The sequence below is a fragment of the Hemiscyllium ocellatum genome, chromosome 7, assembly GCF_020745735.1.
Source record: "Hemiscyllium ocellatum isolate sHemOce1 chromosome 7, sHemOce1.pat.X.cur, whole genome shotgun sequence".
NCBI classification, from domain to species: Eukaryota; Metazoa; Chordata; class Chondrichthyes; order Orectolobiformes; family Hemiscylliidae; genus Hemiscyllium; species Hemiscyllium ocellatum.
Genome location: NC_083407.1, coordinates 31,238,173 through 31,263,154, shown reverse-complemented (window position 1 = coordinate 31,263,154; position 24,982 = coordinate 31,238,173). Strand labels below are relative to the sequence as shown.

At 39.2% G+C, this 24,982-nt stretch overlaps 1 protein-coding gene across 2 annotated transcripts in view; it reads right to left on the bottom strand.

Annotated features, from left to right (window-relative positions):
- The window catches only part of zeb2b (zinc finger E-box binding homeobox 2b), a 151,223-nt gene that overhangs the window by 13,399 nt on the left and 112,842 nt on the right, over positions 1-24,982 (bottom strand). For both annotated transcript variants that reach the window (XM_060827106.1, XM_060827107.1), the window contains exons 4-5: positions 13,576-13,647; positions 7,481-7,669 (exon numbers count right to left, since the gene is read on the bottom strand). In XM_060827106.1, the coding sequence (XP_060683089.1) occupies positions 7,481-7,669; positions 13,576-13,647 (261 nt within the window). The remainder of the gene's footprint in view (positions 1-7,480; positions 7,670-13,575; positions 13,648-24,982) is intronic.

Sequence of the window (24,982 nt, the reverse complement as noted above, 5' to 3'; positions counted from 1 at the left end):
AGTTACAACGAAATCGCCTCCCGAAAATCAATCAAGCTCTACTCCCCATCTGCTGACTGAAAGTGGCCCACTTATACCCGAGGCCAATAATGCTTTTGAAATGTTCACAGCTGCATTCTGGTTGCTACTCTTTGTAGAAATGAGGTATAGTTCAATTGATTTGTTATAACCCAAACTGATCTTCACCGGGTAGGAATTAAAAACCTGTTCAGAGTCAGTCCTGTTTATTACAAATTTGTAGCTGACTTTTGATAGATGTTTGATTGATTTGATAAATTTGGAGCTGTCTTGTGGTAGAGATATTCCTGTCACAGTAGTAATTTTTGAATATTTTTCAGGTAAATTGATTTTTATCAGTACTGCTAACGTTGATGATTACCAACAAAAGGGAAGACTTTGGGAAAAGTTAATTTATCTTTTGATTTACACTTTGAAGGGCATGCAAATGTGAAAAGGAAAAGATTCAAATGGAACAATGCAGATGAAAGAGGCATTGAGCTGAGTTGTTTCCTTGCAGGGGATTGCGGAAGGAGATGGGAAGGGCATTCTTGTGGAGACTCTGACAGAGAGAATGTAAAGGTAAGAAAATTGCAAACTGACATCCACTTTGTTTCTTGGCCAAGGTTGCTTTTCATCTGAAATGGGAATGTTTTGATTCTAAACATCACAGGGAGGTAAGTCGAATCGTCTAATCTGGCAGCTACCATGAACTGTTGAAAACAGACTATGTGGGCTGCAAGTAGATTTAATCCCATTGCTAACTGCTCAGAAAGAAACTGAGGTCCTCATTATCTAAATGTATTGTTTAAGTTGGGCAGCTTCGTAAAAGAAATAGGTTCTCCTCTTGATTTCTTCAGCACAAATAATTTTGTAGCTCATCTGAAAAGGCAAAAAATACTGACCCATCAACAAAGATAGCAAAGATTTCAGATGTAGCCGTTGGAGGGTGGAGTATATGTTGGGCAATAACGAACATAAACAGCAGGCTTATTCTTCAGCCTTGGAATATAAAAGAATACTAATGTATTTCTCCAGGACATTTTATCATCTTTTGTAAGTATGTTACCATCATACTTACAAAACAGATGCTTATTATGCTTACCCACTATAGGGTCAAGTCTTTTACCTGCATGATGTCAACTGAATATGTAGGAATTTTTTTTAAAATCTGTTGTTTCATAACTTATCAAACTAGGTTGGTTTGTTATTGCTAGAAATGTTTACATATATGTACTTTGTCCCATGGATTTTGCGTACTTGGTAAACTCTATTAAATACATTTTTTATGACAGAAATAACTTTGCAGACACACTGTCATATCTATTAAGTAACAAATGTTACATTGAAAAAAAGCAGAAATAATTTATAGAGATAATGTTGCATCACAACGGACAAATGGGCATGCCATGGATAGAATTATTTCGATAATATGTTGTCTCTTAGTTAAGCTCACAATAAACAGTAAGCCTGGAACAGTCCGATACAAAGCTGTTCCAGAACAGTCGATCAAATTATTAAATTAAAAATAAAGGAGCTTCAAAAATGAAAGTCTGCGTATTCCTGATAGCTTCAATCCAATATGCAATATTCTAAGTACATAATGGTTTCAACTTTCAACCCAATTTTTTTGATGAGGAATGGGGCTGTTATAGGCCAAACTGCAGTTGCACTCTTTTCCACCCTAATGTCACGAACATGCAATCTGATTTGCATTTTCTCAGCAAGCCAAGATACTAAAGGTCATACCCTACATCAAAAATTAGTGAATCCATACTGAAATATGTCAGTACAGTGTTCCATTCCAAACCCACAATGCCTCCATCAAGACAGATAAGGAGAGCAGATACCATGGGAAGACCACTGCTTTGCACTTCCTCTCCAAGCCACTTGCCATCCTGATGTGGAAATATATCGCTGTTCCTTCTCTGTTGCTGAATTAAAATTTTGGAATTCCCTTCCAAGGGAATTGTGGGTCAACCTACAGCTCATGAACTGCAATGGTTCAAGAAGGCAGCTCACTGCCATGTTCTCAAAGGCACCTGAGGATGAGCAATAAATACTGACCAGCGAACAACACCCACATCCCAATGAATGAGTGAAAAAAATCATTAGGCCCTGATTCAGTTTTAGATGCGTCAAAAAGCAGAATCTGCGCACTGCTTCATCCAATGACTGTCAAGGAACTAAGAAAGTAGGCTTTTAAAGGACTGTACAGACCACTGTCAAAACAGGGCACAAAATCATTCTGATGCTGATTTTTTTCTGGTAGCCAAGTGGAACATAAATGCAACTTCCAACCCTATAAGTATTTTCCTAAATACTCAAGTATCTCCATGCCTCCTGTTCCTTTTCCCACCAGCAATGCCTCACATCCCATCCGTCACAGCCTGCTTTCCACCAACCTGCAAAAGCATTTTGGTCAAGTTTCCTTCAATAGTTACCCACCTCACTCCAAATCAGTGAACCGTTTGTCAGTGCTTATTGAGTCCTGGTGGCTGATATGGAGAATTGTAAAGAGACTGAACTATGAAATGGTTCACTGTTGTCATTAGGTGAGCATTTCCATCACTCCACATCTTCACACCCCACCCCACCCCAAAACTCAGAACCCCATCTACTCAATGCGTACACTAAATGAAATGGTGTCACACATATCTACAATCTTTTGAGGCGAAATATCTGCTGGTATTACCCAAACATTGCTCTGCTCTATAATATAAGACAAATCTTATAAAAATTACTAAGTTCTTCACATAAAAGGATAAACACTGTAGCAACAAAATGCCTCTTTGTTTTATATGTCTATCTTCCATTCTTGCATCAAAACTAGACACTGTAGTATTAGTACCACTACCTGCAAATTCCCCTCCTAGTCACTGACCATCCTGACTTGGAAATATATCACCATTCTTTCACTGTCACTGGATCAAAATCCTGGAATTTCCCCCCATGGGCATTGCGGATCAACCCACAACTGATGGACTATAATGTTTCATGAAGGCAGCTCACCAGCACCTTCTCAAGGGCAACGAAGGGCGATAATGCTGGCCAACCACATCCTACAAATGGATAAAAAATGCATCTATCTCTTTCTAAATGGTGTTTGTATTGATGATAGTTGGGTAGTCTAGAAAGTACATCAAATGATTTTATGGACACATATTTTGTAAACAATTGATGAACTCAAACTTATAACAGCAAGAACAGATGGGATAACAATTAATCTACTGATTAAGTGAGCACCTTATGCATGAATTGTGAAAATGTAGATGGCTGTGTAAGAAATCAAGCTTATAAAGGAGCTGTCATTGAGTCATACAGAAGTACATCATGGAAACAAACCCTTTGGTCCAACTCGTCCATGCTGATCAGATATCCAAACTTAATCTAGCCCCATTTAGAGTCATAGAGTCATAGAGATGTACATAGAGATTTGCCAGCACTTAGTACATATCCTTATAAACCCTTTCTATTCATATACCCATCCAATACCTTTTAAACGCTGCAATTGTACCAGCCTCCACCACTTCCTATGGCAGCTCATTCCATACACGCACCACCCTCTGCATGAAAAGGTTGCTCCTTAGGCCCCTTTTATATCTTCCCCTCTCACCCTAAACCTATGCCCTCTAGTCCTAGACTCCCCACCCCAGTGGAAAGACTGTCTTTTTACCCTATCCATGTCCCTCATAATTTTATAAACCTCCATAAAGTCACCCCTCAGCGTCCAATGCTTCAGCAAAAACAGCCCTAGCCTATTCAACCTCTTCCTATAGCTCAAATCCTCCAACCCTGGCAACATACTTGTAAATCTTTCCTGAACACTTTCAAGTTTCACAACATCCTTTCAATAGAAAGGAGACCAGAATTGCACGCTGTATTCCAAAAGTGGCCTAACCAATATCCTGTCCAGCCACAACATGATCTCCCAACTCTAATACTCAATACTCTGACCAATAAAGGAAAGCCTACCGTACACCTTCTTCACTATTCTATTTATCTGTGACTCTACTTTCTACCTTAGTGACCCTGCACTCCAAGGTCTCTTTGTTCAACAACACTTCCCAGGACCTTACCATTAAGTGTATAAGCGTTGCTCAGATTTGCTTTCAAAATGCAGCAACTCACATGTATCTATATTAAACTCCATCTGCCAGTCCTCATCCCATTGGCCCATCTGATCAAGATCCCATTGTAATCTGAGGTAACCTTCATCACTGTCTACTACGCCTCCAATTTTGCTGTCTCCTGTCCAAATCTTAGTTTAATCAATAACAAAATACTTTTTACTACTATCACTGATTAAAAACTTTAATAAACTTCTTTCCATTGAAAAAGTGACCTGCTTGTATGTAAGTATTTCTGAAATTTGTCCATCCCTCATGTTCTCTGCAATATCTCATGTGGAGTTATTTTCTACTGAATTATGTAGGCATTTTTTCATAATAAATGCTTCTTCATAATAAATGTCTGTTTGCTAAAGCCATTGTAACTGAGGCTGGTGCCAAATTTCATTCCCTCAGTTTAAATAGGGCTTTGTCTGTGGGAAGTCCAGTGATCCCAGTCATATGTCTTTTACTTTCCTAAACTAAGAACACTGAGATTGGTATCACTAACAGCACTTGGTTATCTCTTTATTCAACCTTTCAGTCAGCCCTGCTGTTTTGAATTAGCAAAGCCTGTGGAACTCTAAATTTGAGTGCCTTTCTCCTGCTCAAATCATGGGATCAAAAAATGTCACAAGGTGGGATTGGTGGTATTCTGGCAAGTTGTGAACACTCATTTGACCGCAACTTACAAGAATGCCAACCCCACCAACATCTTGTTAAGGCCTCCAGTTGTTTACTCAGTTAATTCAGTGTCCTGGGCTGCATTCCCCTGCAGCTGCTCCCCATTTTCCAGATAACAAATGGTACAGGAACAATTACATCAGCTGCCACTACCTGCCAACAGACAGCTGCAAGATCCATCCATTCCCAAAACGTAGCAGCATACCCTTAAAAAAGGTTAACTGTTGTCTCCCACCAACAAACAACACATCTATAATAATAATACTGGATTTTCATAGAGACAGGGAGACATCATGGAAGTTTGCAAATGGCATTCGGAACCTAAATCTGGGATTTCTGATCATATCCCAGAGGTTTCTTGTTTTTAACCAGTGTCATTCAGGCAAGAAGGTTGGCCTGGATCCTGAGTCCTCACCTAGTAATGCTGACCTGGCTGTCTCCTTTGCAGAGACAGGCATTTCAATGTCCTCTGTAACTTAATGGACATGGGCCAGTTCTAAAAGGATTCATGGTTAGTGGTAACTCAGAGGTGTTCTGAACCATAAACTAGAAGAGGGAACCTTCTGAAAGGCAAGTTCAACATGCCTTACTGAAGGGCCTCATGATCAACTATGCCCCACCTTGCATTCCCCCTCAGAGCCTCACATAACTTTCACCCTTTGCCCCTTTCCCCAGCTCCCCATGGCCCCTCGTACAGGTTGTTCTGCTATAACACGCATTTCATCAGCACGAATTGGTTATAATGTGATTGACAAACTGTGGACGTTGTTTGGATAATACAAACTTTCTGCTGAACAGGTACAGCAATTTTCTATTAGTGATTTTTTTTTACAGTGCAATTTTCTATAGTGGTTTTCATAGTGTAAGTTTCTATAGCACAAGGTTACAGAGCAACACAAATGTCCCATTAAAGCATTCACTTATTATCCTACATCAATGGATGTGTTTTAAAAGGCCTATTTTTAATAGCATTCATTTATAGCCTAGCATTTTAAAAAATATATATTCCTTTCACTAACAGCCAATAAACGGATAAACCGTCCAGACCCTTTAAAATATCAAAGCAGAAACTGTAAGCACTTGAACCATCTTTACCTTGTGTAAATAAACATTGTGCAAACAACAGAAGAAAATAGGCAGCCACATGTGTCAATTAGGGAATATTTTTCCTGTTATTCAACTGTTTCAACACACTCATGGATGTCTGGACTCTCAGTAAAAAATACATAATGAGGTAGTTAAAAGGAATTTTTTTTAAGAAACCAAATAGAAAGTTTTGGATGAATGATTTTTTAAAAGCATTTTTGAAATGTACTATTGTCATTACAAGATTCTACACAGTGGGTGACTGGTCCGGTAAGTGCCATATTTGTCATGAAAGGTGTGATTTGCAAGGCTGGATTGGTCTGGGGTGTAACTTGACAGTCGGGAGTGTGGTGCCTGAAAAGCACAGCAGGTCAGGCAGCATTTGAAAAGCAGAAGAATCAATGTTTCAGGCATAAACCCTTCATCAAGAATGTGTAGCTTGACATACAAGGTAGATGAGGGGCACACACCTTGTCTAACGGGCATGAGAAACAGTCGAAGTGGAGGAGGGTGGCATGAGATGGCATAGAAAGGGAGCATGTGAGGGCTAAGAGTTAGACAGTCTTTCTGTTTTTATGATAATTGGGATGAAGTTCCATGACATGTCAAACAGCCCACCTTTGCAGGTGGCAGCCGTGACTGCCTCTGAACGATTTCCGAGATTGTTTGACCCAACTGCAGCCCACACCTGTGCATACCTCAATGAAAGTTCTCTGTTTGCAGACACTTTCTCCAAGTCAGACGGGTCTGTTTTCATAGTTTTATAGCATCCATTCATGCACAATGTCTGCTTGGACTTCAAGGATTTTGCCTTTCTAGGAACGTCTGTGGGCACGTCAACACTTTCAAGAGGAGAGGCATCAATAATTATCCACATCCTTGTATTTCCCATTAGGAATAATTAAATAATGGCCAGAAATGGGAACCTTGGCTGTTTACCCATACTGTAGTGCTGGCTCAAGGAGTCCAATTTTCATGTGCCAAATGCTGACCCAGCTCTACTTATCTCACTCAGCATACTCAACAACTAGATCAGCAACACTTATTCCCTGCTGGTACACTGTGTGGTGTATTTCAGCATTGAACATTGTGGGTGGTAGTGGTGCAGGGGCGCTTCTTTCACTATAAAAATGATACTAGTTTTATTTGAAAAAGTTTGAAACCATCCAAGGAAGAGAATGTAAATGACTATTTTATGTAATAGCCAACTGGACAGTTATGCAGGATAACACCTTTGAAGCAACTCTTTTAAGTGTGTAAATGCTTAAGTGGAGTCAACTGTATTAAAGTAAACAGTAATAAAACATTCCTGCACCTGCTCGTCTAAGCATGTAGTCCAAACAGTGACTATTCACTGTTTAAACAAATGCTAAAGTAGTATTTGTAAAATAAATGTGTGGTACATAACATACCACAATGAAAAATGGAGTGTTTAAAATGACGTATCTGACAGCCTGCAGCAAAATACATGATGCTACATCTGACATTAGGCCTCTGACAGTTGTCACAAACCTCCCAGAATTTGAAGATAAACATTGAGCCATGCAGTGAATTTAAGGTGTAAAAGTATCAGTGTAGGAGCTAACATTGTGAGAGAGGCTCACCATTGTCCTCTTGCCCATTAGTTTCTGGTGTTCCATGCCGAGACAGTTCTTCAGGCGCTTCTGGATAGATAATGGCTGTGTCACTCCGCTGCAAATATTCCGCAATGCTAACCGCATGGCTGTCTCCTTCTTCGAGCTTCCGTTTGGCAAAATACTCTTCAAAATCTGATGTGCAATCTACAGTCTTTCCTAAAATAATATATTGAGGGAAGGAAGGAGAGAAAAGAATGTCAGTCACCCACAGTCCAATCTTTCTCTACAACCCAGAGTGACTTGGCATCTCTCAAGTTACAATACACAGTTCTGAAAGACTGCAATTTTACTTGGAATTTCTGCTTCCCCATACTGTTTAGCTCTTGTGGGAACTCTAACTGTTAGGTGGAGATAGCTGAAATAATCACAAACAAAGCAAATAAAACCACAGCCTTCATTAGCCAGGAAATGACAGGCCCTTATTGGTACATGCTGATTACAAGCCTAAACTGCCTGACTTGCTGGCATGCCAAGTTTTACTTCTGTTTTCCTCAGCCTTGTTATCTTTCAGGGTTTTTCCTTGAAGATTTTTTTGTTACAGACATTTCAGACTTACATTGGAAACCTAGGTGCTATTTAACAAGAAAAACATTGATAACAAGAAACTATGTATTTCATAAACTATCTGGCAACCTAGAGCTTCCATGCTTTCAGAAAGAGGGGTTTCCCTGCAGTCGAGTAATTTCAAGTTTGTGGTGTAATCGATAATGTAAGGCAGCATATTGACACATTGTAGTGGTTCTTTACAGTAGTCCGGCATAATGGGGGAAATTTAAATAGAAACCTGAAAATAAGCATGTGGATCATAATGCACGATTGTTTGCCTACAAGCCAACTTTGTGTGCCTTTCTTTTTAAAATGTCCACCAAATGCAAAACAAATTACTAATCAACTGTCTGTATCAACAGGAGAACAATATCATGAGTGGCTCCATTGCTTAGAGCTAGCCCACAGCATGGAAAAGAGAAATAGTTTACACCAGATTCATATGTGAAGAGAAACTAACCTGAGAATGAGTGGGAAATGTCACATTAGGTAAGAACAGGCATCATGGATTTTTTTTGAATGCTAAAAGTGGGGCGTTTAGTGGAGGATATGGAAAAGAAGAGCAATGTTTTGTATCTGTAGGAGAAGGATGTTCTCCAGACACAGCTAGCAGACAGAGCAGGTAACCATGAAGGTTGATACCAGGAGTTAAGCCTGAGGAACTATATGCAGTGCCACAAGAAATTCAAAGACATTGACATGAGTGGTCAAGGACAGTGAATGCATTGTCAAATTTCATAGTCTACGAACTACACCAACCATTTCAGCCTGTTCAAGGCCCTACCAACACTGACCTACAAATAATTTCTGTCATTCTGTCAATCAGGTCTCATACTTAACATTCATATGCTTTATCTCATTCTCACAAACTATCAGTGCTGCAAGACTCACACTTTTACTTATATGTTGGACAATCACAGCCAATATGATTGCAAAGATACTCAGCGAAATATTTTCCTCAGATGCAAGAATGAAATTCCAGCCTAATGATGGAAAGCTACAAATGACATGTCTTTCTTTTAATGAAGTTCTGCACTACTAAGCAATTATTTTCCTCTCTTCGGGCAATGATGGAGGCATCAGGAGTGAACCATAGCAGGGGAAAGCATATCTACAAGTGCGAATCCCACAGAGGGGATGATATTGACCAGATGTCAAGACTTAATTTGTGACAAGAATGAAGTTATTAAATTAAAAATCACACAACACCAGGTTATAGTCCAACAGGTTTAACTGGAAGCACACTAGCTTTCGGAGCGACGCTTGAAGATAGTAGTACCTTCCTTCTCCCATCTCACTTAGTCCTAAAAATTACAAATAATATAAGAATACATTTCTTATGTTCACCTACCCATCCAACCTTGCTTCTCCACAAACTGACCCGTATACTTTTTTCCTCTCAGATACTCAAGAATTACCAGCAAGCCAAGCAGTGGAGCAACAATAAGAAGGCATTGCACTGTGACTTGGTATCAGACTTTCCGTCACCATCACAGATAAGTACTAGTACTTAAAAGATAAACTAAATTTAAAAAAGTCTGCATGTGGTGTGATACCAAGGGTTTACCAGTTGGTAAGCGCTTGCATAGGTTCCAGTGCCAAGGCTTCAGATGTGAAAGCTGATAGGGGAGCCTACAGAATACGATCAATGGACATGCCTTACTATCACTTACAGATCTCACATTAGTCCATAAATCTGATCTCATAGAGGTGACTGGGATTGCTGAGGGGGTGACTCAGCAGTAGTTGCATGGAACAAGACAGTAATTCATCCTCCTTCATCACTAACCACCCCACACCCATTCCCCTTCACTCACCCACCACTACCTAGATTCCAGTTATGGCTGCAGAAAACATCAGATTTCAGTGAGGATCTCCTTATTGGCATGCAGACATCTCAAACACCTAACTGAGATTCAGGTTAGAGGATTGCTCCCTGAACACTCGGGGTGGATTTGGTCTCTTCTGCTAACAGCTCTTCTTCTTCTTCCTCTTCCAGGAACTTGTCTTGCTCTGTATTGATTCTGTCCATTCTCCCTACCATGTTGCATTCTAAACAGATTGCTTACTCATGTAGCCAAGTTTGAGAGCACCTGATTTGTGTAGAAAAGTTGTAGTCAGCTAAACATCCTTCAATAGATGCCATATAGTCTTTTGCAACTTGCAATAGAAAGCAACACTCACTTGTAGAATCACAGTAAAATTGATCAGTTAATGCCTAACCTGTAAAGACCTAACCTAATGAAGACTTTAAATACTGCTCGTAGACGTCCTTCCAACTTCATAGATGCTAATATCCTCAACAATATTGTGCTGGCTCAGTTTGCCCAAGAGTAGAGTCATAGAGATGTACAGCATAGAAATAGGTTCTTCAGCCCAAAAGGCTTCCTAAACTGAACTAGTCCCATTTGCCTGCATTTGACCCATATCCTTCAAAGTTGAGAGTGTGGTGCTGGAAAAACACAGCAGGTCAGGCAGCATCTGAGGAGCAGGAGAATCAAAGTTTTTGAAACCTTTCCTATCCATGTACCTGTACAAATGTCTTTTAAATGCTGTAAATAACAAGTGTACAAGTGCTCCTGATCGTGTTTTGGAACCAGAAGCACACCCAAAAAATGAAAAATTACGAAGTGAATTTCCCACCCAGTATTTTCATGAATAACAACATTCCTTCATGGTGAATTCCTGATTGATCAAGGGGAATTGCCGAGTTGAAGCCAGGTAATTTCCCAGAGAGTTACCCAAACTTCTTCCTATATTTTTCAGTGGCCAGCTCAATAATTGCACAAGCAGATAGATTGTCTAGCACTTATATGTTAGGCAGAAAAATGACCAGCAGTGCTCTTATGGAGGGTCTGATTGGGGTGTGGAGAGGGGGCCTAATGGAGAAAGTACTGAGTGTCAGGAGTTAGTAAATGGTATCATGGTGTGATTGGGAAGACTATGGACTTGGATATAGAGCATTTATGCTCCTTCCAGCTTCACAGAAAGATTTTATTTAATTCACTCGTGGGATATGGGCGTCACAGGCTGGGCAGTATTTATTGCCTGTCTCTCCTTGACCTTGTGAAGGTGGTGGTGAGGTGCCTTCTTGAACTACTACAGTCTATATGCTGTAAATATAGCCACAATGTTATTAGGGAGGGAATTCCAGGATTTTGATTCAGCAACAGTGAAGGAATGGCAATACATTTCTAAGTCAGAATGGTGAGTGGTTTGAAAAGGAACTTGCAGGTGGTGTTTTCCCATTTTGATGCCCTCATCCTTCTAACTGAAAGTGGCTGTGGGTTTAGAAGGCGCCATCTAAGAATCATTGATGAATCTCTGCCTTGCATCTTGTAAATATTACACATTGCTGCTCTTGAGTGGCAGTAATGGAGGGAGTCGACATTTGTGGATGTGGTGCCAATCAAGCAGATTGCTTTAACTTGGTGTCAAGCTTCCTGTTGTGTTGTTGCTGTTGTTTTTAGACTCCCTTTACTTGGTTGGCACAGAGACCTCTGAAGAATTCCGAACATGGACCTAATATTTCAGGCCATCAATAGCATATTTAATGGAGGGGAGCCTGTGAGTGGTAGGCCACTATATCAATACACTGAAGGGGCTTTAACCTCTTTCAAGCAATAGAAAAAGTGAATTTTTGCATGGGATTTAACAGGCTACATTGACTGGCCACAAATCCGATAAAATTGGGATGTTTTGTGCCATTGGAAAATGGCCACAATACATTGCAGTCTCTGCCCCATATTCTAGGTCAACATTTCTTTACAGTATTTAGAGGTTGTCGTACTGTACTACTTCATTTCCAAGGTCAGTATGGACACTATACACATAAATACTGACAGTTCTTGAGTCATGACCCAATCAAGACTTCAGAGACAGAATATATTTGTTTATTTGTTACTATCCAAGTGTACTTATCTATGATAAAATGGAATGCCAGATCTAAATCTAACCGCCCTTGCTTATACATTCAGAACATTGGATCCCGCAACCAAAAGTACCAGAAGGCTTAGAAGAATTATCGAAACGGTAGCAGTGAGTCTGAAATAAAATGGAAGCTGGACCACAAATACACAGTCCAGCTGACGATTGCAAAACTAAAACAGCCAATCATTTGTCAGTCTAAAGGGATGAAGTAATAAAAGAGATGATTGTGAAATGCATTTCCTACATGAACTTTAAACAAAGAAATAGTATCGTATTTTATACATTTTCCATACATATAATTTTTGAACAAACATTGAAATTATGCAGTTTAGTCTATTACAGAATAAAGTTATGGAAGGATAAAAATATAAACATTTCAGCTGGCAAAATGTTGCAATTAAATTTCCCTTGTTATATGATGATGTGCCATTGCTTTGAAGATTTGAGGAAATATGGAAACACACCTGCTAAATAATGGTTTACGGGTGGAAAGTGACTTAAAATATCTATTTACATTTATCTTTAGATTTTGATGCTCTTGCAAATTCAGAAACAGCTTAGCTAGTTGGTTCTGTTTATTTCAAAACCTGTGACCAGTTTTCACGAGATTAGCAAAATATGTCATAGTGCAACCAGCTACTGGTAAAGTTCCCATCTGAAGTTAAATTTAGACTGAAACGTATGTCTCTGTGGTTCAATGTTGCAACTTTGATTTGCATTCTGGAAAACACCTTGATGAACTGAAAAAAAAGCATTCAAACCTACTAAAGGAATCTTTCTGTAACCACTTGCATTAGCACTGTGAGCTTTTCAATAATGCTGTGCCATGGCTTTCATAAAAGTTCTTTATCAGTTGGGAAAAATTCTCGGTATGCCCATGAACACATGGCTGAAGGAATGAGGTTCCCCCCACAATTACACTCAGTTGTTGGATTTACCCAGGATAGCTTTGAACAGCTTAGATCAGAATTAAAGGGACTCAGCTCCATAACTGTCCACTATTTAATTTACTGGTGTTTGCATTTTAAAAAAAGCCAATTTAGACTGCAGAGACTATAGACATTCAAACATTACCACATATGTGGCTTTCAAACCACACACAAGAAACTGAACCTACTTGCTTGGTTAAGTTAAAGCAGGGACAGGGAGGGAAAATTGGTTGGAAAAGATATGAACTTCGAGTAAGAAATGAGGTCTGCAGATGCTGGAGATCACAGCTGCAAATGTGTTGCTGGTCAAAGCACAGCAGGTTAGGCAGCATCTCAGGAATAGAGAATTCGACGTTTCGAGCATAAGCCCTTCATCAGGAATGAGGGGCTTATGCTCGAAACGTCGAATTCTCTATTCCTGAGATGCTGCCTAACCTGCTGTGCTTTGACCAGCAACACATTTGCAGCTGTGGAAAAGATATGAAGACAAAGTTCAGGCCATAGTGAATCCAACTGGACTGAACCACAACTTACAACGGGCAGAATTTCACTCATTAAAGCTATAGAAAGGTGGTAAATTTTACCTCACAGTGAGGCTTTCATAGAAACATATCATTATGTGCAGAAGCAATACGACACAACTGTTGTTATTCTTACCTGTACCTTTACCTCTACTCGGCTGAAGTGTGGGTTCAGGCCCCATAGTGTCATACTCTTCCTTCATTTCCTCTGCAGAGAAAAGAAACATGACAAGAAGCTAAATATTTATGAGCTTTAATTGTGGTATCATAATCAGCAGAGTGCCAGGCACAGCAAACCCTCAGTAAAATGAGGTATTCATTTTGAGTAAACATAGAAAAGATTGCTGTGAACCCTAGTCTACAATGACTTTGTTCTGGCCTTTTATATTAATTCAGCTATTCTGGGCCTGACCAGTACTTATTTACCTTCAACATTTCAGCTAGTAGTGAAAAACAGTGAAGAAACTGAGGTTTGAGAACTGTCAAGCAATAGGAAGGTGACAGGGGTAAAAAATAGGTAGTGAAAAGACTTCAATAAACAATCAAACCCCACAATGTGTACTAGTCTTTCAAAGGCATACATTGAATTAAAGTTTGTTTGAGAACAGACCATTAGAAATGTAACTATCGTGGTGTAGTATTGCTCATCTCATGTGACTCATATGAGTCATAAGCATCATAGTTTTCCACCTGAGGGCACTTGAAACAGCTGAGAGAGAAAAAGACATACACTATTTTTTGCACAAGACCATTAATGCTTAAGATTTCTGCTTCACTTACATCCTCTGTGTCATTTTTAGGTAAAGGGTGAGAGAAGTTGTAATGTCCTGCACTATCTGTTTGCTGTGTTAACATTCATAAATAGGAACAATGTTTACAGATTGCTTTCTTGAACCGAGTCTTGTTGTTGCAGTTGCATAGACTGTGTGGCACCTTTAGTTAAAACTGCTACAATCATGGCCTTGTAAACAAATCAGACTCAAAACAGACTATGTAAAAGAAGCAGTATCCCTTTGGTTGGTCCCTGGAGGGCAGGTTTAAAAGAAAATACCAGCACTTTTACATATTCCTATCTTTAAGTTCAGAACAATCAACGTAAACAACACAGCACAGATGACAGATAGCAAAAATCTTGATGGCTTAACATTACTTCATATTTTCTCACCACTCAGACAACAGCAGAGAAACCAATGATTGTTTTGGGGTTTTTTTTGCCTGCCGTGGATTGTTGCTATGATTTTCAAACAGTATAGTCCATAAAAGGATTTTTTTTTATTAAAAACAATTAAGGGAGAGTAATGAACCTAATACATGTGAAAACAATCATAGTGTGTTATTGTCTAACATGCATGGAAGAAATCTCATAGAAGTAGTACTCGGTTCTCTGGACAAGAAGGGTTGAATAAGCAAAAGGAGCAGACACGCAGGTGATTTATTTGAGCGCCTGTCAGTGATAATGATGTCATGTTTTCCAGCACACTCTGTCCACCCATTGTGGGATAAAAGAATGTCAAGGACAATTCAAAACACAAAACTTTTATTGTGCTGTAACCGGAAGGAACAGTAAGAACTCGAGCAGGTCAACTATGCTCTTCAGCTGAGAACCTATTTCCTGCTAACAAAGTATTGTAACACAGGAGCGAGAGAGATAAAGGGAGACAAGGGATCTGAAAGGGAGTGCAACCTGAGCTAGTGCTATGGGGAAAGGATTTTGTTGAGTGGGCACGGGAACGAAAAAGACTTGACACCCTGGCAGCAATTGGTCAAAGGTGAAGTAAGAGATGGCTGGCAGGGGATATATGTTTGGGAGGTTGAGAGAGAGTGGGCAGCAGTAATGGAGTTATAAGTAACAAAGTTAAAATACTCTAACCTAGGGCAGCATCTATGTTGTGGGATGGGAGAATTTTAAATAAGTTAGCATCTGCATTATAGGGCATGCAGTATCTCACAATCAGGGCAAGGCAAGGGTCTGTGACTTTACATGAGAGGGATTTAATATTGAGCATTCACTTTTTGGTGTCCTCACCTAGGTTTTTACCAGTCAGCCTATATTTCAGTCATTTTATTTGATCTACACAATCTAATGCTTTGAAAGAAACATCCTAAAGATCAATGCCACAATAGCCATTTTTTCAGGTATCGGATATCCTAGCTCAGAAAGGAATCACAAATGCAGATCTCTGGCAGTTGCTTTCCAACAGTTACACTGTACTTTTGCAAGTAGCCACAGAAACCTGATCAATGTCTTGATTTCCCACAGGGTATTACGATTCTGATAACTACACTGTAGAAATATATTTAATTTTCATAAACCAAGTGGAGTGAGAATGTGAGGTTCCACATGAGAATGCAGAGGTAACAACAACAATTTGCATTTATTTAGTTCCTCTGTAGTTCGAAAATACAAAATGCTTCACAGAAGCGCAATAACACAAATAGTAACACTAAGGCAAAAGGAGATAAGAGGGCAATGGGACCAAATGTTTGATTAAAGTGGCAGGTTTTAAGGTAGGTATGAAAAAGTATAAGTTAAATAAGTGGAAAGACCTAGAAAGAAAATTCAGGAATTTGGGGTCTATTTGGGTAAAATTATGACGACTTTGGGAAGTGATTTACATATTCAAGAATGTGATGGGAAAAAAAAGGAGTTTGGAGCTGTTGCAATATTTCTATGGACAGATCAAAGTGTTCCAAGGAGTTGGTGGAGTGGTAATGGCAGATTTGAAAGAGATGCGATATTATCTAGCATGATAGCGGGGAACAAAATTGATTAGTCAGAGGTTTAATGAACACAGGTTCAAAAAGTGCAGGAAATGAGTTTAGCAGACAAGTTGTGTTCAGAGAGGGTTTAAAGAAAGACAGGAGAAGCTAGATAAGGATGTATATTAAGATAAAGGGCCAATAAAGACTGGCTAAATAGGTAAGAAAAAATAAAGAATCCAAAACGATTAATGATTTCAATTTTAGTGACAACAACTCCATGAGCTCCTCATATAGGCTTCTGAAGGTGAATAAAATGGTTGGAAGATCTTGTAATTAATCATTTAAATATACGTGTTCCTAAAAGAAACAGTTGCACGATTTTGTTCATACTACCTGAAGTGTTAAAAAAAATTGACTATTTCCCAAAGAGTGAATGGTTTGATGAGGGATGAAGCTTAATGTATTTCATATATTGAGTTTAGGAAGGTAATAGAACAGTCGGCTACTGATAGGTGAGCAAGTAGCAAAACCAAAATAGAAGTACAAGCTTTGGAAAGGCCAGAGGACCGAAGAATGTGACAAAAAATTAATTTTACCATAAAATAATTTTATGGTTGATATAGCTTAATCTTAAAGTTACACAAAAAGACTGCGTAAGACCAACATCAGAAGCTAGCAATATTAGGGCAGCAAGATAAAATTTGATCTCTTGATAAGATGTGATGTAATGGAAGGAGGCTTGTTAGTGAATGCATTCGGCATAGATTGGTTAGGTTGAATAATCTGTTGCTGTGCTTTAAATTCTATGTAATTCTGTATAAAAACTAATTAATTAGATGGATCCCACTGAATCATAATTAAAGGTCCTTACATATTCATGATTATGTATTTCAGCTTGCTGGAAAGCAAAGTTTATGTAACAGCTACCTGTATATTACTGAAAAGCACCATTAAACCTAAAGATCACACAACTGTAAAAGAGGTCCCAATTGTCATCAATCAGAAATGTTAGTGACTGTAGAAAATATGGATCGGAACATTTATCATTCTATCAACTCTGCACAAGCAGGGAAGAAGACTGTATAAATGGATACATCTCGGCCTTGAATATGGACCACTGATACACATTTGATATTTCTTTGCCACTGTTTATTTGGTAGCTCAGAGAGCAATGACTTTCTGCACATGGTATTCCTTATGCAGCCTACGGCTTTGTTCTGCTGACTGCAACTGAGCGTTTTAATGCAAATTATGGCTGGTTTGTACATGGGTGAATGATTTTCATTGTAATCAACAATTTACACCAAGTGTTAGCCGAAATAAGGTTAACGGCCAAAGATGGAAACTACTGCCCAGTAGCTCTGACCTTCATAATTATAAAGTGTTTTAAATGGTTAGTCATGGTTCACGTCAACTCCAGCCTACCAAATTGACTTGATCCTTTGCAATTCACCTACCAGCATAACAGGTCCACAGAAGAAGCAATCTCCGTGGCCCTGCACTCACCTCTGGAATATCTGGATAAGAAGGATACCTATGACAGTCTCCTACTTATTGACTACAGTTCCACCTTCAACATCATAATTCCAAACAAATTCATTGATAAACTCCAAGACCTATGTCTTGGCTCCCCCCCCCCCCCTTGGTAACTGGATCCTTGATTTCCCAACCCATAGACCGCGATCAGTAAGAACAAGTGACATCTCCTCATCATAATCCTCAACACCAGTGCCCTGCAAGTCAACGTACTCAGCTCCCTACCATACTCCTTATACATTCACGACTATGTGGCCGAATTCTGCGGAGTGGAGGGCAAGCTCCTGTCTGCATCGATGGTGCTGAGGTGGAGATGATGGAGTGCATCAAGTTTCTGGGAGTGATGATCACCAAAAATTATCCTGGTGCACCCAATTCGACGTGATGATCAAGAAAGCACGATGTCTCCACTTCCTCAAAAGGTTAAGGAAATTTGGCGTGTCCATAAGGACTCTTCGTAACTTTTATAAATGCACCATAGAAAGCATCTCATCTGGATGCATCACAGTATGGTATAGCAACTGTCTTCTCAAGTCCACAAGACACGACAGAGAGTCGTGAACATAGACCAATACAACATGCAAACTAGTCTTCCTTCCATTGACTCTATCTATACTTCTTGCTGCCTTGGGAAAACAACCACCATAATCAAAGACCCCTCCTACCCCGATGATATTCTTTTCTATCCTTTTCTGTTGGGTAGAAGATATAAAAATTTGCATACTCATATGAATACACATCTTCTTCCCCACTGTTCTCAGACTTTTGACTTGGGACCTCTCAAATGTTAACTCTGATCTCTCTTTCTGCACCTTCTCTGTGCCTGTGACACTGTATTCTGAACTCTGTTCTTCTATCCTGGTTGACTTTGTCTTGTATGATCTACCTGTAGAACATGCAAAACAACATTTTTCACTGTATCTCAGTACATGTGACAACAATCGATCAATCAATCAATCAATCAATTTCCATTCCAAGTTTTAGGCCAATTTCTAGACTTTCTCATTGTTTCAGACATGAATGGTCACAAACAAAAACTGAAATTGCTGGAACAATGTGTTCTGAAGAAGGGTCACTGGACTCAAACCATCAACTCTGCTTTCTTTCCCCAGATACTGCCAGACCTGCTGAGTTTTTCCAGCAATTTCTGCTTTTGTTTCCAATTACCGGTTCTTTTTTTTGAAGAATGGTCACAAGTTTGTTACCTATTTGCATTTAAAGTTTACTTTTGGCCTAGAGAAAAGGTTAATACACAAGTGATGGCATAGGCCACTGAATATCTAGTGCCTGACCACTTCTTAGAATGTTGCCTTGACAGCTTTGCAGTGGGCGTCATGCATGTTCTCTTGGGTGACCTTTCACAAGCCCATTGTATTTACTCACAATCTGGATTACTGCCAAGCATTAGTTAGCCTTGTATGACACTGCCATGCCTTTAATTATGTAGGCGCAGCCTGCATATAGATTGATCCACACATAGTGCTCTGTTCCACAAGAGCCCTCAGCATCAACTGTAACAGTGACAAACAGTAATGTCTTTCTTACTAAATTGCATCACAAGTTACAGAAACTTCACAATATAACATGAACCCGATCAAGGCACTAATCTGGTATAATGAGACATCGCTGGTAAAGAGTAATTGACACACTATACTGCCCATTTGTGTGTAATTACCTTTTCTCCATCCCGTTCCCACAATATCCTGTACATTTTTTTCCATTATTATTTTTACAATGGGTTAAAGTTGTCTGGCTCAGGAAAGAAGATGAGTTTGATTTCCATCTGTAATGACTGGACTCCAGTCTCTACAGGTGATGTCCATATGAGGACAGCAGGTAAATACAATACTAGGGTTTGACTGCAACATGTACTACAGTCAGGCAACCTGTTAATGCACTGGTGAACTTTGCTTGATTTCCAATGGAGTAAAATGAGAACTACATTTTAGTCTTTTATTTGAAGTATCTGAGGCAAAAGCCAGTGATGGAAGCCAATGCCAGAAAGGAGAGAGGATAGAAAAAAGGTAGTTACTACTCTCAAAGAAGATTTCCATCTTCTTCACTTTTGTTGGATAGAATATCTTACAGCAAAACATTTTGACAAGTAAAAGTATTTGGTGACACTCCTTTCAGCAGATCCATCAAGCTGACATGAGAAAATGGATAGCAAAACATTTGATAACTGAAAATACATTAAACTGATCTTCATCACATTTCAAACCTCAACAAATTATTGGTCATTATACAATAAGTTTTTTGAAAAATTACCAGCTGTAGGTACAAAGCACAACAGTGAGCACTTTTTTACTAACAGTGACTGTTATAAATCAGCTATCACATTATTTATAGTTAATGTATTTTTCAAGGTACTAATATCTAAAACTTCTTCGATACAGTGTTTTATCATTTTAAATATGTCAAAACACATCACTCAATTAACTACTTTTGAAAGGCAGTAACTCTTCTATCTAGGCCATCATTGATTAACATTTAAGAATATTCTATACCTTTTGACTCACGCCATGCACCTGTAAGATCATTAGACATAGAAGCCAAAGTAGGCTATTTGACCCATTCAGTCTGCTCTGCCAATCAATGAAATCACAACTGATCTGGGAAACCTCAACTCCATTTTCCTGCCTTTTCTCAATAATCCTTAACTCCTAAAAATCTGTCTATCTCAGCCTTGAATATACTTCATGACCAGCCTTGGTAGTTCTCTTTGGCAAGGCATCCAACAGATTCATAACCTGAGAGAAGAAATTCCTTCTCATCTTTGTTTTAAATGGGTGATTGCTTACTCGGAGATTATGCCCTCTGGTACTAAACTCTCCCATAAGGGGAAACAAACTTACCATATCAACCCTGTCAAGTCTCCGAAGTCTTATATGTTTCAATAAAGTCACCTTTCATTCTTTTGAAATCCAAAGAGTACAGCCAAACCTACGCAACATCTCAAAAGACAATGTATCCATACCTTGTTACAGTCTAATGAAACTTATCTTGGACTGTCTCCAATGTCAGTTTATCTTCTTTACAGGAGGGGCCAAAATGATTTGCAGTATTCTAGGTGTGGTCTGATTAGTGTCTTTTAGTAAAACCTCCCTTTTATACTCCATTCCCTTTGAAATAAAGATCAACATGCTATTTGCTTTCACTATTACCTTCTGCACTTGGATACAAGCTTTATTTGCTTCTTGATGAGGATTTGTAAATCCTTCTGTTTATAAGACCAAAATAAAACAGTAATATATAGAAGCAGAATTAGGCCATTCAGTCCATCAAGATCATAGCTGTTATGTTTCTCAACCCTAGTCTCCTGCCCATAATCTATCATCCCCTTTCTAATCAGAAACCTGCAGCTTTTTGGAATCTTTCTCCATTTAAATAATATTCATCTCCTCTGTTCTTCCTGCCAAACTGCATAACCTCACATTTGTCCACATGATATTCCAACTGCCAAGTTTCCATCCACTCGCTTAACCAGTCATCTTCACCACTTGCCTTCCCACCTATTTTCATGTCATCCCCAAACTTTGCGACAGTATAGTACATTCTCTTTCCCCATGGGCGGCACGGTGGCACAGTGGTTAGCACTGCTGCCTCACAGCGCCAGAGACACGGGTTCAATTCCCGACTCAGACGACTGACTGTGTGGAGTTGCACATTCTCCCCGTGTCTGTGTGGGTTTCCTCCGGGTGCTCCGGTTTCCTCCCACAGTCCAAAGATGTGCGGGTCAGGTGAATTGGCCATGCTAAATTGCCTGTAGTGTTAGGTAAAGGGGTAAATGTAGAGGTAAGGGTGGGTTGCACTTCGGCGGGTCGATGTGGACTTGTTGGGCCGAAGGGCCTGTTTCCACACTGTAAGTAATCTAATCTAAATCTTTAACTTACCATAAACAACTATGGCACCAGCACTGATCCCTTTGGCACTCCATAGGTTACCATCCTGAAAATACATCTCTTATGCCAAATATTAGTTAGCCAAAGTTCTGGCAATGAAAATAGACTATGTCCAACACTATGGGCACTTAAGAGTCATACAGTCATAGGGATGTACAGCACAGAAACAGATCTTCCTGTCCAATTCATCCATGCCGATACCCCAACCTAATCTAGTCTGATTTGCCAGCACTTGGCTCATATCCCTCCAAAAACCTTCCTTTTCATATCCCCATCCAGATGCTTTTTAAATGCTGCAATTGTACCAGCCTCCATCACTTCCTCTGGCAACTTATTCCATACCACACCACCATCTATGTGAAAACATTGCCCCTTACGGCCGTTTTATATCTTGCCCCTCTCACCCTAAATCTATGCCCTCTAGTTCTGGACTCCCCCATCCCAGGAAAAAGATCTTGCCTATTTACCTTGTCCATGCCCCTCATGATTTTATAAACCTCAATCAGGTCCCCCTCAATCTCCTTTTTTCTAATGAAAATAAACCTAACGCACTCAACCTCTCTTCATAGCTAGCACCTTCCATACCAGGCAACATCCTCGTAAACCTTCTCTGCACCCTCTCCAAAGCGTCCACATCCTTTTGGTAATGTAGCTACCAGAACTGTACACGGTATTCTAAATGAAGTCTTGTAAATTTGTGTCAGGCATATTCTCTCCTTTTCATGAAGCCATGTTGACTCTGCTTGATCATATTATTTATCTCTAAAATGCCTGCTTTTACAATATTTTCCCAAAAGAGATGTTAATATTCTCATGCACCAAAAAGAAGCTGTCTATTAACAGCACTGGCAATACCATGGCAAATGATTTTCTAACTGGACAGAGGTGTATAGGCATGTGAGTAGGAAGGAGTGCAATTCACCTCAGATATCATGGCTGACAATTTCATTGCCCTCAACCTTTCCTGGCCACCTCCCTCACACAGACCTTCTCCTTTTTGCACCTCACCAAATGTATTTCTTTTACCTAGTGTGATATTAGGCTGGATTTTCCAGTAGACAGGCATTTCATCAGCTGCTGATGGGCTTTCTGATAGTATTAAGACCCTGATGGAGAAAATCCTGAGCACAAGAATTTGCCAGTCAGTTAGAAGCAAGCAGCTCCAGGAATCAGCAATATCACAGAGGAGGATAGCTACACCTAATGCAACACCCATGGGGTTTCTCAAGATGGACAAGTGATCACAGAACAGCTAAGTGTTGTTGGGATAGTCTCACAGAGAGCCGAGCCACAGTAATCTGAAACATGACTAGAGAATGCTGCTCAGCACCATCCCCTGCGATGTCCAGTCCCTCAAGTACATGTAGATTAATGCAAATAGATAGAACCTCAGCATGCTGACAGTTGACCAGTTGGTTAGGCCGACTCTCTCTTGTCACATCGATATACTGAGATAATGGCAGCTCAGGCAGAAATAGACCCTGAAGTGGCCATAAAATGAATATTAATTGACCACTTAAAAGCCTCAAAAGACCTTGGGTCAAGAATGTCAAGCTTGGACTTTCCCTTCTAGAACTTATTGTTGACAGAAGTGGGAATGAAACAGGATTCTGGCATCCTGCCACCCCTCTGTGCATCTCCCAATTTTGACTGTTGTACTGTTATGGCAACAATATTCTTGATTTACCTCATTGTTTAAATTTTGATAATTTAACTAAGTGCATAGTACTATTGCATGGGATGAAATTAGCTGTCAAACTAAAATCACAAGCATAACAGAAACAGTCGGTACTTTAATGCTACTTTCTTAAAAAAATGAAGCATTTTTGTTTGTTCTTGGTGCTTGTACATTTAATTCCAGTCACAACTTACATAAAGTTGAAAGACCACTGCTGTGAGTTAATGCTGTTACAATCAAATTCATTGCTTATGTTGCAACTTGTTTTTGAAATGTAAACTCAGCCATACAACCTTTGGACAATCACAACGATTTATTTGGTTAAAGCAACAAATTATTTTTAAAACAAAGTGGCAGTTCTGAAAATCAAATCAAGTTATGGCAACGAGCAATAGGCATATGAGGGATTGAAACCTTGGACTTTCTGTGACGCAGAAGAGTCAAACTGTTTAGAAGCTTTGCAGGAAAAAGCAAAATAGATTCTCCAAATAAAGGGTAACAAATATAAAGGTTACCTTTCAAAGAACAACTTTGCACGAGACTGCAAAGTTTTTATTATTATTTCATCTTGAAGAGTTAGATAACTCTGATGTACATAAATATATAATTCTATCAGTTAGTTTATTTCCTAGTTCACTTGATATTTTACAATTAAATGCTAACTCATGGAATATTATACTACTTTTAATGATTTGATGGCAATCATCTGGAGTTTGTATAAATTCAATTAGCCTCAGAGTCAGCAGATATAGCTTTCTATTTCTCATGACACATTTGCTACTCTTACCTTACTTTCACAGCTTGGATCGACACTTATAAGCAGGAGTTGGGACTCACTTGTGAAAGTGATCTAACACATGATAACGGAAGTCACCTCAAGTGAAAAGGCTAGCAAGGACACAGGGTTTTAACGACCAACTTCGAGAAATAGAAGAATCAATCTAGCTTTAGGTTCAGGTCAGTGAAATGTAGAAGGGAGCTTTCCATGGGGCATTAATATTTCAAGAGGTTAACATGTGGACATAAACTGAGATTTGGAGAACTGAATCTTCTCAAAGTGCTACTGCCAGAAAACACTCCCACAAAGTTAACTTGATACTTCATATAAAAAAAATCAAGATTTGCGTTCATGACGCATTTTACACAACCTCTGGACACCCTAAGCATTATAACTAATAAAGTTCACTGGAAGCGTAGGTTGTGTTGTAACACAGGGAACACATTATGTCCTGTGTATTGACTGTATTTATGGAACCTCTCAGCACTTCACAACAGCAGCAAAGCAAATGATATGTTTTTTTCACATCAAACAACTTAGCTGGCAACGCATGATTCCAACTGCTGTGTATAATTCATACTGAAAAAAAGGGTCTGAAAATATATAAATGGTTAACAACATGAGGAATCATTCTCACTGGACATGTGAAAGGGATTCAATATAAAAGATTAATTTAAAATTGTTAGCGCCTTCTGTAGGAGTTGCATTTCCTTTAGCAATCATCTTCCACTCTAATTAAACATATTTATCTTTCTACTACACTCAGTTATTTCTTTATTACATTTCAACTCTCTGTTAAGAGTTAAAACCTTACAAACCACAATAAATTTAATTGTGACTGAAGAGTTTGCTTTTAATGTTGACAAACCTTTGAGCACAAAAAGTAAATCTGCACAAGATTTTGAATGGTCAAAGTCTCAACACCTGGCATAAAATCTACAGCTTT